The 20,004-nt window shown below is 45.2% G+C and overlaps 1 protein-coding gene across 1 annotated transcript in view; it reads left to right on the plus strand.

The window, feature by feature from the left end:
* Window positions 1-3,282: 3,282 nt before the first annotated feature.
* Window positions 3,283-20,004, plus strand: part of LOC132407455 (prostaglandin G/H synthase 1-like) — a 102,863-nt gene continuing 86,141 nt past the window's right edge. Inside the window, exons 1-2 of the mRNA XM_059993984.1 lie at window positions 3,283-3,414; window positions 3,513-3,563. Of these exons, the coding sequence (XP_059849967.1) occupies window positions 3,387-3,414; window positions 3,513-3,563 (79 nt within the window). The 5' untranslated portion in view covers window positions 3,283-3,386. The remainder of the gene's footprint in view (window positions 3,415-3,512; window positions 3,564-20,004) is intronic.

Consider the following 20,004-nt stretch of genomic DNA (forward strand, 5'->3'; position numbering starts at 1 on the left):
CCTATGAAAAGGGTAACTACTGGAACTGATTAAACTAGTAATTAAATGCCTAGCTGTTATAATCCCTACTGTCCAATCTCTTTAATGTCCCTTCAATTTCAACACATTCATTTGGCTATCGAAAGATGAGCTTCATTTGTCACACGTACACTGGAACATACGGTGAAACGCATTGTTTGTGTCGACGACCAACACAGTCTGAGGATTTGCGGGGGCAGCCCGCAAGTGTCTTCCCACTTCCAGCACCAATATCGCATGCCCACAATTTGCTAACACTAACATGTATGTCCTTGGAACGGGGGTGGAACTGGAGCACCAGAGGAAATCTAACGCAGTCACAAGGAGAACGTAGAAACTCCTTACAGACAGCGGCGGAAGTTTGTCGTAAACATCACTCTCACTTCCGCCTTCCCCACCAACCCCAGCAATGTATTACAGGCACCCACAACCAATGTTCCCTCTAATTTTTAGTAGTCAGTGTGCGCAAAAATCTTCTGTTGTGTAAATTTTTTTCCTGTGACAAAGGTATGTGTGCACTGAATGCACACATGGCACAGTTTATGTAGATTTACAAAATATTTGACATAAAACTGCACAGAATAACAAAATAGCATACATATTTAAGTCACTCAGTTATTTTTTCTCTCTCCTGTTTACCCATTCTTTGTAAACTCTATCTAGACTAACAATGTATAACTATTAATTACTCCATTATTTTAGGTAACTAACCTTTTGTGCGCACATTAATTTCCTTGGTGCGCTGGTTGAAAAACGTGTGTAGGCGCAAACACACACAGCTTAGAGGGAACATAGCCCACAGCCCTCTGTGTGAAAAAAACTTGCTCCACACGTCTCCTTTCAACTTGTCCCCTCTCATCAAGCCCTCTGGCAGCCAAGGAAAAAGATACCAGCTCTTCCTTTATCATTGCCTCTCATAACCTTATAAACCTTTATCATGTCTCCCCTCAGCCTCCACTGCTCCAGAGAAAGCAACTTCTTGTTATAGTTAATCCTCCCTAACCAAACAACATCCTGGCGAAACTCTTCTGCACCCTCTTTAAAGCCTCTGACCTTCCTGGGTAACACAACATGCTGGAGGAACTCAGCAGGTCAGACAGCTTCTGTGGAGAGGAGTAAAGAGCTGATGTTTCGGGCTGAGACCCTTCATCAGGACCAAATCACAGGCTCTTTAACAGTCTCCATTGATGCTACCTGACCTGTCGAGCTCCTCCAGCATTTTTAATAGGTTTCTCCTGATTTCCAGTATCTGCAAAATCTCATGTGTTTTCGTCCTTCCCGTAATGGGGCAACCAGAATTCCAGCATCTGTAGTGTTTTTGTTTTTTCAGTATTTCAGGGGGACATTTTCCAAGATTGTGACCCTTCATGCTATTGGCACTCTATTACACAAGTTACATTTGACAAGACTACAACAAACTCAGCGACAATAACTAACGCAATCACCATCGTGAACTGAATTTAAATGTTCCCATCTCTGTCCCAGCTGACAGTTTAACCCCTGTGGTGCCCAACAGCCATGGGCATCTCTGTCCCGGGTGACAGTTTAACGCCTATGATGCCCAACAGTTATGGGCATCTCTGTCCCGGGTGACAGTTTAACCCCTGTGGTGCCCAACAGCCATGGGCATCTCTGTCCCAGATGACAGTTTAACCCCTGTGGTGCCCAACAGCCATGGGCATCTCTATCCCGGGTGACAGTTTTACCCTTGTGGTGCCCAACAGCCATGGGCATCTCTGTCCCGGGTGACAATTTAACCCCTATGATGCCCAACAGTTATGGGCATCTCTGTCCCAGGTGACAGTTTAACCCCTGTGGTGCCCAACAGCCATGGGCATCTCTGTCCCAGATGACAGTTTAACCCCTGTGGTGCCCAACAGCCATGGGCATCTCTATCCCAGATGACAGTTTAACCCCTGTGGTGCCCAACAGCCATGGGCATCTCTATCCCGGGTGACAGTTTAACCCCTGTGGTGCCCAACAGCCATGGGCATCTCTGTCCTGGGTGACAATTTAACCCCTATGATGCCCAACAGTTATGGGCATCTCTGTCCCGGGTGACAGTTTAACCCCTGTGGTGCCCAACAGCCATGGGCATCTCTGTCCCGGATGACAGTTTAACCCCTGTGGTGCCCAACAGTTATGGGCATCTCTGTCCCGGATGACAGTTTAACCCCTGTGGTGCCCAACAGCCATGGGCATCTCTGTCCCGGATGACAGTTTAACCCCTGTGGTGCCCAACAGCCATGGGCACTGCCTGTTCCCTCTCCATGGTTACCCGGGCATGCACATACCACCAGGACATCCCCAGACAGACCCACCACTACCAGCTTCCAGGACCCATTTTTGTCAGCCCCAGGAACAGGTTTACAACAATACCCTCATCCCTCCCTACAGAGCGTCTGTGAGTAGGGCACCACAGAACTGCCCTCACTTGTGCGTGGTGAGAACTCATTGAGGGATCAGCAGTGGAAATGGTGAGCAGTTTGACATTCCTGGGTCTCAACATCTCTGACGATCTATCCTGGGTCCAATCTACTGATACAAAGAAGGTGTGGCGGTGGCTTTATTCATTAGGAGTTGAGGAGATCTGGTTTGTCGCCAAAGACACTCGCAATTTCTACAGATATACCACAGAGAGCATCCGAACTGGCTGCATCACCACCTACTAAGGGGGTGCAGGTTCGGGAAAAGCTGCAGAAAGTTGTAAATTCAGCCAGCTCCACCACAGGCACTACCCCCCCCCCCCCACCCCAGACTCCGGGGTATCTTCAGTAGGCAATGCCTCAAGAAGGTGGCATCTTCAGTAATGACCTCCATCACCCAGGACAGGTTCTCTTCCCTCATTCTTACCGTCGGGGAGGAGGTACAGGAGCCTGAAGACCCACCCTCAGTGACTGAGGAACAGCTTCTTCCCCTCTGCCGTCAGATTTCTGAACCGACATTGAACCCATGAACACTATTTTTGTTCTCTCTCTTTTCACTCCTGAATTTCTTTTTAAATGTATACTCTTTTTGTAATTGATAGGGTGTAGAAATCATTATGGATTGTAGTGTACTACCGCGTAATACCACATAGTTCATATAGCAGTCTGGTTAAACCCGATTCTGACTCCCCCAAACTGCCCAGAATGGGGGCGTTAGGGAGACCCTCGCTCGGTTCACAACAAGTTTACCGTCCCCGAGTCAGGACGAGACGTGCAGGTCAAAGCGTTGGGGAGTGGGTGGGGGTTGCAGCGATGTGGGAGGAGGGATCCCGCCTCTTTGGCCACTCGTCAAGGAGTGTGTATGTGTGGGGGTGGGTATCCGGCGCCGCAGCCACTTGTCTACACGAGTTGCGCGGGAGGCAACGCTTGGTTAGGCGGCGGATGAGAGCGGTCTCTGCGCCAATGGATGGTAGGGTCCCAACTTTCTTCCCCTCGGGGAGGTAGGGGCGGGGAGCTTGGACTCGGGCTTCGCCTCATCTTTACTATTTTTTGTGGTCTGTGTTTCAGCCGCCAAGAGCCTGTTGTTTCTGCTAAGTGTGCTGGAGGTGTGTGCAGCCGGTGAGTTTCCTGAGAGTCCGGTGTCGGGAATCGCGGACTGGCGCATGGGGCAGGGGCCACCCAAGGGAGATTCCCCAGGGGGTGGGCGCACCTAGAGCTTTGCGCTCTTCGGGCGGGACAACGGGCACTGCGACCCCAAGTCGCTCTTGCACTTGTCAGCGACAAGTCCGGGGGAGCGCCTGTTCCAGCACTGTCCGGGAACCAGGGGCGCATCGGCTATCTGTGTCTCTCCTTCCCTCCCGCGGGGAGAGGACGGGACTGCGGAGCTGCTGCCCTCCGCTGTTTCGCGGCTTCCGCTCCGTTTCCAGGCAAGGGAGTGTCCGCAGTTCGCTCGGGCCATCCCCGTCCGCACTCAGCATCCAGGTTCAATGTCCCACTCCGCGAGGGCAGTGCTCCGCGGGGAATTGCAGCGCCTTAAACATCTATGGTGGCTGTAATTAACCTTGCCAAGGCGCTTGACTCTTATTGGCCGTAGGCAAAGTTAGCGTCCATTTCGAGAGGTCTAGAATATAAAACAAGGGTATAATTCTGAGTGTGTATAAGACATTGATCAGTCCACACTTGCAGTACTGTGAATGGCTTTGGGCCCCTTGTCTATGAAAAGTTGTGCTGGCGTTGGAAAGGCTCCATTGAAGGTTCACAAGAATGAATAAAGGAATGTAAGGGTTAATATATGAGGTCTGCACACACGAGGAAATCTGCAGATGCTGGAAATGCAAGCAAACACACACAAAATGCTGGTGGAACACAGCAGGCCAGGCAGCATCTATAGGGAGAAGCGCTGTCGATGTTTCGGGCCGAGACCCTTCGTCAGGACTGACCGAAAGGAAAGATAGTAAGAGATTTGAAAGTAGGAGAGGGAGGGGGAAATGCGAAATGATAGGAAAAGACCGGAGGGGGTGGGGTGAAGCTGAGAGCCAGACAGGTGATTGGCAAAAGGGACACAGCTGGGTGAGGTGTGGTTGATGTTCTGGGTCTGCACCGGCTGGAGGTACAAGCACGGGGTTGGGGTTCTCAGTGAAACCTATCAGATGTTGAAAGGCTGGATGTGGAGAGGATGTTTCTAATAGTGGGGGAGTCTGGGTCCAGAGGGCACAGCCTCAGAATAGAGGGGTATCCATTTTGAACAGAGATGAGGAATTTCTTTGGTCAGAGGATGTTGAATCAGAGGGCTGCTGAGGCCTTTAGTAAGGGCATCGAACGTTATGGAGAAAAAGCAGGAAATGGAATTGAGAGGGATAATAAATCAGCCATGATGGAATGGTGGAGCAGTGTTGATGGGCCAAATGGCCCAATTCTGCTCCTATGTTTTATGGTCTTATTGTTAAATACTTAGACGGGATTTGGATTTGTGCCCATTTTGTGAACCTCATCACCGGTGTGTACCGATTCCTGCACTCTTATCCAGTGGTAAGGCTGTTCATGTATCAATTCAAGTTAAAATTTATTGTAATTTCAACTGTACACGGATACAGCGCCAAATGAAACAACATTCCTTTGGATCAAGGTGTACAACACAGTACATATAACTCATCCAAAACACCATGAAGTAATACTACCACAAATAAATTAAAAATAATGAGATATATTTGCATAGCACAAGTTGGAGCGTGTGTGTGTGTGTGTGTGTGTGTGTGTGTGTGTGTGTGTGTGTGTGTATAAAAGGCAGGGACAACACGTTTAGAGAACTTTGCTTTTCAAGAGATATTGAGGCCATGGTTATGAGAAAAAAGGTGCATAGGGTGCATAGCAGGTACATGCAAGTAGGAACAAATGAGGTGTTATGGAGTACAAGAAATACAAGAGGACACTTAAAGAAATCAGGAGGGCTAAAAGAAGGCACAAGGTTGCCTTAACGGACAAGGTGAAGCAGAATCCTGGGGGATTTTTCAGATACATTAAGAGCAAAAGGACTGCAAGGGACAAAATTGATCCTCTGGAAGATCAGAATGCTAATCCACGTGTGGAGCCAAAAGAGATGGGGGAGATCTTAAATGGATGTTTTGCATCAGTATTCACTCGGGATTTGGACACAGAGTCTATAGAAGTGAGGCAAAGCATCATCAACTTCATGGTCTCAATACTGGTTAGTTGCTGTCTCGAGGCCAATCAGGGAAGACAAATCCCCACAGCCTGATCAGGCATTCTCTTGGACCCTGCAGGGAGCATGTGCAGAAACTGTAGCAGCCCCAGCAGAGATAATTAAGTCATTTTGGTGACAGGTGAGGGACTGGAGGATAGCTAATGTTATTCTGTTTGAAGAATAAAGCAGGAAATTATTGGCCATTGAGCCAGACGCCTGTAGTGAGAAAGTTAATGGAGGGTATTCTATGAGGCCGATATGAGTATTTGGACAGCTTGGCTTTGTGCGTGGTAGGTCGTGTCTTGCCTACCTTGTAGAATTTTTTGAGGAAGTTACCAGGAAAGTTGATGAAGACAAGGCAGTGGGTGTTGTCTATGTGGACTTCAGCAAGTATTTGACAAGGTTCTGCATGGAAGCTTCAATCACTCAGCGTTCAATGTGAAAATTGGACTAGACATTGGCTTTGCGGGTGAAGGCAGAGAGCGGTAGTAGACGGTTGCCTCTCTGACTGGATGCCTGTGGCCAGTGGAGTGCCGCAGGGATCGGTGTAGGGTCCATTGTTGTTTGTCTTCTATATCAATGAACTGGATGATGATGTGGTGAACTGGATCAGCAAATTTGTGGATGACAGTAAGATTGGAGGTGTAGTGGACAGCAAGAAAGACTATCAAAGCTTGCAATGGGATCTGGACCAGCTGGAAAAAATAGGCTGAAACGTGGCACATGGAATTTCATGCTGACTGATGAGTGTGAGTGTTGCACTTTGGGAGAACCAACCAAGGTAGGTCTTACACAGTGAGGGGTGGGGCACTGAGGAGTGCAGTACAACAGAGGGTTCTGGGAATATAGGTGCATAATTCATTGCAAGTGGCACCACAGGTAGATAGGGTCGTAAAGAAAGCTTTTGGCACATTGGCCTTCATAAATCAAGTATTGAGTTGGGATGTTATGTTGAAGTTGTATAAGATGTTAGTGGTGCCTAATTTGGAGTATTGTGTGCCGTTTTGGTCACCTACCTACAGAAAAGATGTAAATAAGAATGATAGAGTGCTGATAAAATGTACAAAGATGTTGCCACGACCAGAGGATGTGAGTTATAAGGAAAGACTGAGTAGGTTAGACCATTATTCCTCTGAAAGTAGAAGATTGAGAGGAGATTTGATAGCGATATACAAAATTATGAGGGTATAAATAGGGTAAATGCAAGCAGGCTTTTTCCACTGAGGTTGGGTAAGACTACCACTAGAGGTCATGGGTTAAGAGTGAAATGTTTAGAACCTTAGAACATTACAGCACAGAAACAGGACACACAACCCTCGGTGACCCTAAAAAAACTTACCCCTGATGTCTCCCCTAAACTTCCCTCCCTTAATCTTGTACATTTGCCTTCAATCGCCTCAACTCTGAACTGATTCCAGAACAAATTAACTCTCTCTCAAGGACTCCATAACACGTCTTCTCAATATTATTTATTTATTATTTGTTTTTTGATTTGTCTTTTGCACATTAGTTGTTTGTTGATCTTGTGTGTAATTTTTCATCGGTTCTATTGCATTTCCTGTTCTACTGTGAATGCCTGCAAGAAAATGAAACTCAATGTAGTTTTTGGGGACGTGTACATATGGAAGTTTGAACTCGGAATCCATGAGTGGCTGGATATCAATATAATCCCCATCACTCCTCTGAGCAGGCCTCATTAGTTACTTCACTTAATAATACTCCTCTCTCTATTTTTACCTTATCTATTATTTCACACCCTTCCTCCCAAGTCAATAGTTACCAGCATTGTTCTGTAGTTGAGATAGGCTGGAAGTTTTGAACTGGGTGCTGCTGTTGCACTCTCATCATCTGTTTGATCCGAAAGATCCAACTCTCTTCAGTTTCAACCTCCTTCCTTCTCCCTATTCCTAAAAGGTCTTTGCACTTCCCTGGATTTTATGTCCCAACTCTTCTGCATGCCAGCACTTTGCCTCGCTAATTGCTGAATCAATTCTACACTCAGCATCAGGATCAGGTTTAGGGTCACTGATATACATTGTAAAATTTGTGTTAGACAGACACGCACACCACGCTCGCTGGCAAATTTATCAGGTACAGGAGTGGAACCAGGTGTGGTCTCCTGTGGCTGTAGCCCGTCCATTTCGAGGTTCGATGTGTTGTGCGTTCAGAGATGCTCTTCTGCACACCACTGTTGTAATGTGTGGTTATTTGAGATACTATCACCTTCTTGTCAGCTTGAACCCGCCAGGCCATTCACCTCTCTCCGTAGCAAGTCATTTTTGTCCACAGAATGACTGCTCACTGGATTTTTTTTTGTTTTTCTGTAAATTCTAGTGACTGTTGTGCTTGAAAATTCCAGGCGATCAGCTGTTTCTGAGATACTCAAGCCACCCCACCTGGCACCAACAATCATTCCATGGTCAAACTCACTTAGATCACAGTCAAAGTCCGTTACATCGCATTTCTTCCCCATTCTGATGTTTGGTCTGAATAACAACTGAATCTCTTGACCATGTCTGTATGCTTCTATACATTGAGTTGCTGCCACACGTTGGGCTGATTAGAGCACGTGTACCGGTATATCTAATAAAGTGGCCACTATATAGACAAAAATAGTGAGGGGGTGTTCATGGACCATGGGGGAGTGGAAGAAACAGTTCCTAAAATGTAGAATTTGAGTACTCTTCTCTAGACTGCCAAGTTTCTCATTCACTCCTTCTCACCTGAAGTAACCTTACTGTCCAGTGGTAGAAGGGGACTGACTGGGGAGTTTGGTGGGGCAGTAGGTTAGAGATCTAGATTCGAGATCTAGATTCTAGATTAGATCATAAGACCAGAATTAGATAATTCAGCACACTCCATCATGGCTGATTTATTATCCCTTTCCATCCCATTCTCCTGCCTGCATTATCCTTTGACACCCTGACTAATCAAGGGCTGTCAGCCTCTGCTCTAAATATAGCCAATGGGTTGGCCTCCTTTTTCTAAACTCCAGTGAGTACAGGCAAAGAGCCATCAAATGCTCCTCACAATTTAACCCTTTCATTCCTGGAATCTTGTGAGCCTCCTCTGGACCCTCTCCAATGCCAGCACATCTTTCCTTAGATAAGGGGCCCAAGACTGCTCACAATATCGCAAGTGCAGTCTGACCAGTGCCTTAAATCCTCAGCACTACATCTTTGCTTCCATATGCTTGTCCTCTCGAAACGAATGCTAACATTGCATTTGCCTTCTTTACTACTGACTCAACCTGCAAGTTAGCCTTTATGGAAACGTGTGCGAGGACTCCCAAGCCCTTTTGTACCTCTGACTTTTGAATTTGCTCCCTATTTAGAAAATAACCTTTATTTCTTCTCATGGCCATACCCTTCCTTGTACTATATTCCATCTGCTATTTATTTACCCATTCTGCAGACTCCTTGCATCCTCAGCAATATGTGTGCCCCCACCTATCCTTGTATCATCTGAAAACTTGGCCACAAAGTAGTCAATTCCAGCATGCAAGTCAATGGTATACAGTATAAAGTGAGAAGTGGTCCCAATACCGACTCCTGCGGAACACCACTAGTCACCCGCAGCCAATCAGAATGGCCCCCTTCATCCTGACTCTTTGTCTCCTACCAGTCAGCTAATCTTCTGTCCGGGTTAGTATCTTTCCTGTAATTCAATGGCCTCTTATTCTGCCAAGCAGCCTCGTGCATCACCATAGTTCCACCCAATTTCTAAGAAGAAATATATTTAGTCTGAATCTGCATTATTTCCTCTCATTACCGCTATGGTTCTGACAATGATTCTTTTGCAAGCAGTTTGTTCTAGGTCATTGCTAATTACCTCTTAATCTTGTATCGCCGGGTCCCCTGATTTCTGAACTTTTTCTCCAGGCCTGTCTGCTTTTCAGGATTCGGATTGTTTAATGGCATTTCCAGTGCACAAGTGTAAAGGAGAATGAAACAACTGCTGCTCAACATCTGATGCAGCTTAAAAAACTAACAATAAGATAAAGAAGACATGTGTTACGGACCAGCAGCAATAGATGTAGAATGGAGTCATGGACTTATTGCAGAACAACTAAATTTATTAACATTTAAGCAGAAATATAGACAATTAAACAAATGACTAAATTAAACAGAAGTTAACGGTGTTATGCATCTATAGCTCCCAGTCAAACTTAGAAACAATTCTTAACCAAGTCTTACTCAAGCGCAGTCTTAGAGTGGCAGTTTAGAAAGTCCAGGTGATTCATGAAATCAGTGAGAGCAGAGACTTGTATGTTTACGATGCAATGAAGAGATGATCTTGGAGATTCACAATACAGCAGAGTAGCAATCTTACAGAGATGGAATAAACAGTTACCGTAGTTTGCAGCCGCAGAGTATGTTTTCCGGAGATTTCACAGTGTAACTGACAGGGAATGTCCCTTTCACCGAAATGGTCACTACACGACACCCGAGACCATGCAGGGGTTAACCAAAAGTGTGTGTCGCAATCCAGGTATGGACTATACGAAATGTCAGTCACATTTGAAATGCACAGAGGGCTGCCAGCTAACCCAATCCTTTGGGTTCGTTCGAAGCCTGCAATCTTCACTCTCACTCTCTCTTCCCGTCGATTCCTTAACGACTCCTTACTGAGCGACTATTTTCTAAACGGAGAAAATTATAAAATATGAGGTGCAGAGTCTTGGGAGTCCTCATGCAGGTTAACTTGTGGGCCAAATCGGGGGTAAGGAAGGCAAATGCAATTTTAGCATTAATTTCAAGAGAACTAGAAAGTAAAAGGAAGGATGTAATGTTGAGTCTTCATAAAGCACTGGTGAGGACTCACTTGGAGAATTGTGAGCTGTTTTGGGTTCCTTATCTAAGAAAGGGTGTGCTGATATTGAAGCAGGTTCAAAGGAGGTTCATGAAAATGATTTGTGGAATGAAATACTTGTCATATGAGGAGTGTTTGATGGCTCTGGGTCTCTTCCCACTGGAGTTCAGAATAATAAGGTTGGATCTCCTTGAACCTATCAAGTGTTGAAAGGCCTAGATAGAGTAGATGTGGAGAGGATGATTCCTGTACTGGGACAGTCTAGGATCAGAGGGCACAGCTTCAGAATAGAGGGACATACACGAAGAGGATGGTGATGATAGTCAGAGGGTGGTGAAACTGTAGAATTCCTTGCCGTGGATGGTTGTGGAAGCCAGGTTATTTGATGTGTAATTAAACTGGAGGTTGATAGGATCTGGATTAGTAAAGGATTGAAAGATTATGGATAGAAGGCTGGTGAACAGGGTTGAGAGGCAATGGATCAACCATGATCAAAGGGTGGACAGAATGGATGGGTTGAATGCCCAGTTCTGCTCCTACGTCTTATGGTCATAATAAAAAACACATTGATTGAAAATATGATAGCTTATACATAAATATTGATTGTACATCCATTGGCATGTCTATACTCGATGTGACCAACTGAATCAGAGATAAAATAGTTCCAGAAAGTTACATAAAATCAAATATAATTAACTGAGAACACATTCCCTAAGTACAGAGGTAAGCATTCTTTAAACACAATTCCACCCACAGGACATGAAACTCCGTTTTATATCAACCAATTATACTTGGCAGCAATATTTACATAACATTAAAATGTTAAATTTAAGATTGTTTAATGTCAATTTCTGTGCACAAATATAAAGGAGAACAAAGTAATTGTTAATCTGGATCTGATGCGTCACAAAAAACACAATAAGATAAAGAGCACAGTAATAATTAAAAAATACAATAGATAAAAGTACTTAAGATAGCTTATGTATTGTATGTCTATAAAGTGACACTAGGCACAGAAGTGTCTGTACATAAGGTGACAGGAAATGATAAAGTAGTGGTGATTGGGGGTGTGGAGGGGTGGGTCAGTAGGTGGAGGTGTTGATCAGTCTTACTGCTTGGGGAAAGTAACTGTTTTTGAGCCTGGTGGTCCTGGAGTGGATGCTATGTAGCCTCCTCCCTGATGGGAGTGGGACAAACAGTCCATGAGCAGGGTGGGTGGAATCCTTTATGATGTTACTGGATCTTTTCCGGCACCATTCTGTGTATTGTTGGAGCTTCAGAACTAGAGGCCACAGTTTAAGAATAAGGGGTAGGCTATTTAGCACGAGGTTGAGGAAAAACTTTTTCACCCAGGGAGCTGAGGATCTGTGGAGTGCTCTGCCTCAGAAGGCAGTGGAGGCCAATTCTCTGGATGCTTTCAAGAAAGAATTAGATAGGGCTCTTAAAGATAGCGGAGTCAAGGGATATGGGGAGAAGGCAGGAACAGGGTACTGATTGTGGACGAATAGCCATGATCACGGTGAATGGCGGTGCTGGCTAGAAGGGCCAAATGGCCTACTCCTGCACCTATTGTCTATTGAAAGCAGCATCCATCATCAGAGATCCCCGCCACCCGGGCCGTGCTCTTTTCTCAATGCTGCCATCAGGTAGAAGGTACAAGAGTCTCAGGCTACGTCCACACTAGACCAGATAATTTTGAAAACGCCGGTTTCGCGTAAAAACGATAGGCGTCCACACTAGGCGTTTTTCAAAATATCTCTGTCCACATTAAAGTGGATATTTCAGCAAATCTCCTCCTACTGTGCATGCGCAGGACACATCTACCGAAAACAAGCGACATGTTTGGTGTTGAATCTTGCTGTGAAAGACTTGGTGCGCGTTTGTTCAGTTACAGACTAGAAAAACTTAAACGACGGACAGCTATTGGCTCTCGCGCAGGAGGACTTAAAAGTTAAAAAAAACAAATACTGGAGCATATGGAGGCAACCGACAGGGAGTTCATGGACAGTATGACCCGGCTGATGATGAACATTGAAAAGCTGATGAACTCTGTTGCATTAATAAAGCCCCTTGTTAAATGTGTAAAACATGTCTGCATCAGTATTATCTTGTATTTCCATACAATGTTACATTAGGCTGCTACACATCTATTGTCAGAGAAGTACTTGCATAAATAGGTAAACCTTCATACGAGCAAGGACAGAAAACAGGGCAAAGTGAGTATACTTATTTATTCAGTAAGTTATGGGTCAAAGTATTTGGTGAGTACATTTCTAACTCTTCTGGCTTCAGTCTCGTTGCCGTCTGTTCTGAGATTGTTAGGTTTCATTCATGAAAACAATGAAACGGCACCCTGCCATCACCATCTGTTCCAGCACGTCATGACAGCATTTTTAGATTTCTCTGGTTACCCCGTCCACACTGCTCTGGCCAATCCGGTGTTTTCAAAATTACACACTCTGGAGAGCGTTTCTGAAAATCTCCGGTTTCGGGGGACTTAAACGCCATTTTAGTGTGGACGGAGGGTAAAAACGAAGAGAAAAAGCTTCGATTATGGATTTATCCGGTGTAGTGTGGACGTAGCCTCAGGACTTGCACCACCATGTTCAAGAACAGTTACTACCCCTCAACTATCAAGCTTTTGAACAAAAGAGGGTAATTACTCATCTATTGAGATGATCCCACAACAAGTGATCTCACTTTAAGGACTCTTTATCCATTATCTCATGCTCATGTTATTTAATGCTATTTATTTCTATTTGCATTTGTACAGTTTGTTGTCATCTTTGCTCTTCTCTTTCATTGATCCTGTTTACAGTTACTGTTCTATAGATTTGCTGAGAATGCCCGCAGGAAAAAGAATCTCAGTCTACATCCACATTGAGCAGGTGAATTCTGAAAACGCCAGTGTCGCGAAAAAACGATAGGCGTCCACACCAGGCATTTCTGAAAATACCTCCGTCCACATTAAAATGGGTATTTGGGCGAATCTCCTCCTACTGGGCATGCGCGCAGGACACAGCTACAGAAAACAAGAGAAGAAGAAACGGCATACTATTTCCGTTTCCTCCTCTTAGATCAAGAAAACAATGAAATGCTGCGCTGCAGCCACCATCTGTTCCGGCACGTCATGAAAGTGTTTTTAAAAAGCTCTGGTTACCCCGTCCACACTACACTGCTCAGCTGGCATTTCAGATTTACACACTCTGGAGAGCGTTTTAGAAAAGCTCAGTTTTCGGTGGAGGAAAATGCCATTTCATTGTGGATGCAGGGTCAAAATGAAAAGAAAAAGCTTTAGGTACGGATTTATCCGGTCTAGTGTGGACGAGGCCTCTGAGTTGTATGTGGTGACTTATATATACTCTGATAATAAAATTTACTTTGAACTTTGAGCTATTTTCTTTTTGATCTTGTTGTAGCTGCTGTACCATACTCTCCTGCAGTAGATCAGTATGGCACATCGGCAAAAGGTTACCGGTAGCTTTTGGGGCAGAATTGCTCTGTTTAAATTTGTAAGATAGTATAGGCCCTCCCAGAACTTTAGCTGGAGATCCTTTCCACTGCTTCACCATTTATGAGTAGAGGAACTTGTTTATAGCTTGATTTCCTGAAGTTGATTTTTTGTTTGTTTTTTTTGATGTTGAGTGAAAAGTTATGGTTTTTGCACCATTCAGACAGTTTCTGCACTTCCTGTCTGTAGGCTGTTTCATTGTTATTTCTAATGAATCCAGTCACTGTGGTGTCATCTGTACATTTGATGATGGAGCTGGTGGCATAGGCAGAGCCGCGGTCATGGGTGATTAGAGTGGGTAGTAGCCCAGCGTTCAGGGTCAGGGAGGTTGATGAGTACCTGCCTAGTCTGACTGTCTGGGTGGGATTGGTAAAAAAGTCCAGAATCAGTTGCAAATTGATGTTATTCAGTCCCAAACTGTGTAGTTTAATGGTCAGTTTATTGCAGAGTATGGTGTTGAAGGCAGAACTGCAGTCGATTTAAAAAAAACATTCTGGCATGGGTTTCCTTATGCTCCAGGTGTTCCAGTATGGTGTGAAGAGCATTGGAGGTGGCGTCCTCAGTTGATCTGTTTCGCTTATAGGCAAACTGGTGCTGGTGCAGAGTATCAGGAATTGCCTCCTTAGCATGGGGCAAAACTAGTATCTCCAGGCACTGGGGGTGAGAGTCTGAAGTCGTTGAAGCATTGGTGCTGCTGACTACTGTGGGATTGGTATGACGATTGATGTTTTGAAGCACAGCAAGGGTCAGGGAGAGGTTATCGATCTCAGTAAAAGAGGACCCGTCCTCTATGCAGTCTGGTCCAGCAGCTCTTCATGTGTTGATGCTGCAGAGAGTACATCTCACCTCGTGTGCTCGGTGTCAGAATTGTGTCTGCCTCGCGTGTCTAGGCCTTCGTTGCTGTCTCTGTCAAACCCAGCAGAGGAGTTGTTTTACAAGCAAGAGAAAATCTGCAGGAAATCAAAGTAACACACACAAAATACTGGAGGGACTCAGCAGACCAGGCACCATCTACAGAAAAGAGTACAGTCAACGTTTTGGGCCAAAGCCCTTCATCTGGACCGGAATAAAGAGCTGAGCTAGTGTGGTGTCGCAGCAGAACTTACCTTATTTGCTTTTGGTCAGTGACGGACTTGATACCATCGGGGGTTGGTGGCCTTATTGAAGAGAGTCTCTATCTGCTGTTTGGCAGTTTTAATGCCTTTTAAAGTTTGACCTGGCGTCGCTGGATCTTGAGGCAGCATCTCGAGCCCTGAGCAGGTTTCCGGCATTGTTGTTAATGCATGGCTACTGATTGGGAACGCACTGATGTTTTTATTGCTGGTGACATTGTCTATGCAGTATTTGACATAGACCATGACCATAGTGGTGCATTCCTCTAAGTCATTTCCCATATCATGCATTGCTTGGCTGCAGACAGGTTCCAGTCTCTGCAGTCGAAGCATTCCCGAACTGAGAGACAACTCCCTTGGGTTACACTGTCCCTGCTTTCGTAAATGGTTTGTCTTCCTTACCACTGGTCTGCAGACTGGAGCTAGATGGTCCATCTAACCCCTTGGTGGCTGTTGGGCTAGAGCCAGTGATGCATTCAGCCCTTTTGGCTACTCATTGGAGAGCATTTCTGTAACTAGGTCAAACTTACAGATATAAGACACTGGGATTGTGAAACGAGCCCAGCAGAGATTGCACTTTTTGAGGAAGCTTGAACAAGCATCACTCCCCACTAACATCTTAACTACATTCTACAGAGGCGTGGTTGAGAGTGTGCTAACCTTTTGCATCACAACCTGGTACTCCAGCTGCAGTGCTGCCGACAAAAAAGCTGCGTTTGTTATGTTATGATTGCACTGCTCCTGGAAAACGCAGTCTCATTCTGCCCTGCAGAGCTGATGTACAGTTAGAATGACAATAAAGTTTTGGACTGATCTCTGCATTCAATGCCACAGGTCCAGGTACCTGCCTATTTGTAATATTGCATTTAGTTTTGGTCACCCTGCTGTGGGAAAGATGCCATGGTGCTGGAAAGAGCGTGGGGAGACACTGTATATGAGGATGTTTCTGGGACTCCAGGATCTGAGTTATAGAGGGAGGTTGCATAGATTGGGACTTTTTCTTTGGAGTCGAGGAGTCGGGAGGTCTAATGGAGGTGTGTGAAGTCATGAGGGTCATGCGTAGGGGGAATACTGACACTTTTCCCCAAGGTTGAGGAAACAGAGATCATAGGTTTAAGTTGAGTGAAAGGACATACACTAGGGACCTGCGGGAGAACCTTATCACCTAGAGGGTGGTCAGTATATGGAACGAGTTGCCAGAGGAAGTAGTTGACTATTAGATTGCAAAGTCATAAGATATAAGAGCAGAATTAGGCCATTTGGCCCATCGATTCTGCTGTGCCATTTCATCATCCACTTACATCTAGCCCCAATCTCATGCCTTTTCCCTGTATCACTTCATGCCCTGACTAATCGAGAATCTATGAATCTCTGCCTCAGTACACCCAATGACTTGGCCTCCACAGCCGACTGTGTAACAAATTCCACTGTTTCACCACTCTCTGGCTAAAGAACTTCTACCTCATCTCTGTTCTGAAAGAATGCCCCTCTATTCTGAGGCTGTGCCCCCTGTTCCTAGATACCCCTACTATAGGAAACATCCTCTCCATATCCACTCTATCAAGGCTTTTCAACATACATTAGTTTTCAATGAGATCCCCCTTCATTCTTCTGAATTCCAGTATGCAAAGGCCAGGACCATCAAATGCATCTCATACGACAAGCCTTTCTATCCTGGAATCATTTTCCCTCTCCAATGACTGGTGAACCCTCTCCAATGTCTGGTTGAGGCAGGTACATCACAATATTTAAAAGGTACTTGAACAAGTAGATGGATAGGAAAGGTTTAGAGAGATGTGGGTCAAATGCAGGCATGTGGGACCGGTGTAGATGGGAATCTTTGGTAGCATGAACCAGTTGGGACGACGGGTGCAAGGACCCTGTGTGCCCTGTTCCATTGTCAATGAATCTGCTACTCGTGCTTCAGCACAGAAACAGGGCATTCAGCCCATCTAGTTAGTGCTAAATGGTTATTCTGCCTTATCCCATTCACCTGTACCTGGACCAAAGCCCTTCGATCCCCTCCCATTCATGTACCCATCTTAACTTCTCTTAAATGTTGAAATCGAAATTGCATCCGCCACTTCCACTGGCAGCTGGTTCCACACTCTAACCACCGTCTGAGTGAAGAAACTTCCCCTCATGTTCTCCTTAAGCAGTTCAGCTTCCATGCTTAACCTATAACCTGGAATTCCAGCCTCACCCAATCTCGGGGGAAAAAGTCTACTTGTCCACCCCTCGTAATTTTATATACCTCTATCAAATCTCTTCTTATTCCCTACGCTCCAGGAAATAAAGTCCTACCCTATTCAGCCTTTCCCTATAACTCAACATCCTTGTCAATTTTCTCTGTACTCTTTTCAATCTTTATCTAGGTGCCCAGTAGCATGGCGGTTAGTGCAATTGGTTCATTGCTCCAGCAGTCAGAATACCTGGACACAGTTCTGACACTATCTGTAAAGGGCTTGTATGCTCTCCCCATGAACGCTTGTTCAGCTGCTCTTCATTATGAGTAGTGAAGACGACTCACACACAGCGTGCTGGAGGGCAGTGTCTACAGAGGGAAATGGGCAGAAATGATTCAGCTCAGGACCCTTCAGTGCAGTGAGACGGTTAGTGTGCCACTATTACAGCTCAGCGTCAGAGTTCAGAGTTCAGTTGCAAGGTCAGCTGTGAGGAGTTTGTTCATCCTCGTGCTTGGGTGAGTTTCCTTCAGTTTCTTCTGGGTGTTTCGGTTTCCTCCATAGTCCGGTAGGGCCTGTTCTGTGCTCTATCCCTAAATAGAACAAAAACCAGGATTGGTAAAAGGAACGGGAGATAGCAAATGCAGGAACAGCTTCTTCCCCTCCATCATCAGTTTCTGAATGGACAATGCACCCTTGAACACTTTCTAACTACTTATTTAATGATTTTAATACATAATTCTTATCGTGATTTATTGTACATTTTATATATTGTGCTGTACTGTTGCCACAAACCAACAAATTCCACAACGTAGGGGATAACTGCATTCAACTTCACTTACACCATCATTGAAATGTTCCCACAAGCTATGGGCTCACTTTCAAGGACTCTTCATCTCCCTGTCCTTGATATTTATTGATTTATTATTATTTCTTTCCTTTTGCTTTTGTACAGTTTGTTGTCTTTTACACACTTGTTGAACACCCAAGTTGATGCAGTCTTTCATTGATTCTGTTATGGTTGTTATTCTGTTGTAGAGTATGCCCACAAGGAAATGAATCTCAGGGTTGTATATGGCGACATATATGTACTTTGAGAATAAATTTACTTTGAACTTTGATACGCCAGCGATAATAAACGTGATTCTGATTCAGTATAAAAGGGAGGGGGTTAGGGAATGGACTGGGAGCAGTTAGGGTGGGTCCAGGTCAAAGGCGTTTGATGGTTTTACACGCACAAGAGATTCTGCAGATGCTGGAAACCTAAGCGATACACCCAAATGCTAGATGAACTCAGCAGGTCAAGCAGCGGCTATGGAATTGAATAAGGAGCTGACATTTTGGGCTGAGACCTTTCATCAGGACTGGAAAGGAAGGGGTGGGGGGGGGGGAAAGATGCCAGAATAAGGAGGAGTGGGGAGGACAAACTAAAAGGTGATAGGTGAAGCCAGCTGGGTGGGGGAGGGAGGTGAATTGAGGAGCTGAGATGTGATGGGTGGGAACGGTAAAGGGCCGGAGAAGGCGGAATCTGATAGGGAGGAGAGTGGACCATGGGAGGAAGGGAAGGAGGAGGGGCGCCGGGATAGGTGAAAGGCCGATGAGGAGAAGAGGTAAGAGGCCAGTGTGGGGACTGAAGAAGAGGGAAAGGGAAGGGGGATTAAATTGCTGGAAGTTGGATAATTCAATGTTTGTGCCATCAGTTTGAAGGCTATCCAAATGGAATATGAGGTGTTGCTCCTCCGGCTGATGGTTTGTGTGCAAGTTACTGTAGTTAAAGTGCTGATGCAGCCAACAATTTGCTTAGCAATCAATTTGATGGCCTATAATGAAAGAGGATTTGAGTTCAAAGGAAGAAATGTGACTGTATAAATTGTGTGAAACCATATCTACAAATAGTGAACAGATCTGATCTTGCTGCCTAAGGAAAGATGTACTAGCGATAGAGAGAGTGCAGCTAACGTTTACCACATCAGAGCCTGGATGTGGTTTGTTGTATGAAGGGGGAGTAAACAGGACTCTTGAGATCTGATCTCAGTCCTAACAGGGTGAAATCGCAAATAATGGTTTGCCTAGTTGGTATCCAGAAACATAAGAACTAGAAGCAGGAGTCGTTCTGGCCCATCAAGCCTGCCCCTGCCATTCATTAAGATCATGGTTGATCTGGCCATGGACTCGCCTCCACCTCCCTGCCTTTTCCCCAGAACCCGCTACTCTCTGCTATGCAAACATCTGTCTGACTGTGTCTGAAATATATTTAGTGAAGTAGAGAAACTGTTTCTCCAGGCAGATTCACTACTCTTTGGGAAAAGCACTCTTCTCCATCCTAAATCTATTCCTCTGAATCTAAAGGCTGTGTCCCCTCATTCTAGCCTCACCTACCAGTGGAACTAATTTTTCTGTCTTGATCCTGTACATCCCTTTCATAAAGGAGAAAACCTCTTCCTTTCTAAGCTGGCCAAATTCTTGGCCCCTGTGAAGTTTATTCACCCAAAGGTTGGTGAATCAGAATTTGCTACCCTAGGGAACTGTGGCAGTCTTGATACTGAGTTCGCTGTCCGTAAGCTCTAAATTTCAGTGAAGGCCTCAAAGTTCTTGGATAGAGTAGATATGGAGAGGATGTTTCCTATAGTGGGGTAGTCTATAATCAGAGGGCACGGTCTCAGAATACATGGTCATCTATTTAGAAAAGAGATGAGGTATTTCTTTAGCCAGAGGCTGCAAATCTGTGGGATTCATTGCC

The sequence above is a fragment of the Hypanus sabinus genome, chromosome 18 (assembly GCF_030144855.1).
Source record: "Hypanus sabinus isolate sHypSab1 chromosome 18, sHypSab1.hap1, whole genome shotgun sequence".
Taxonomy (NCBI): Eukaryota; Metazoa; Chordata; class Chondrichthyes; order Myliobatiformes; family Dasyatidae; genus Hypanus; species Hypanus sabinus.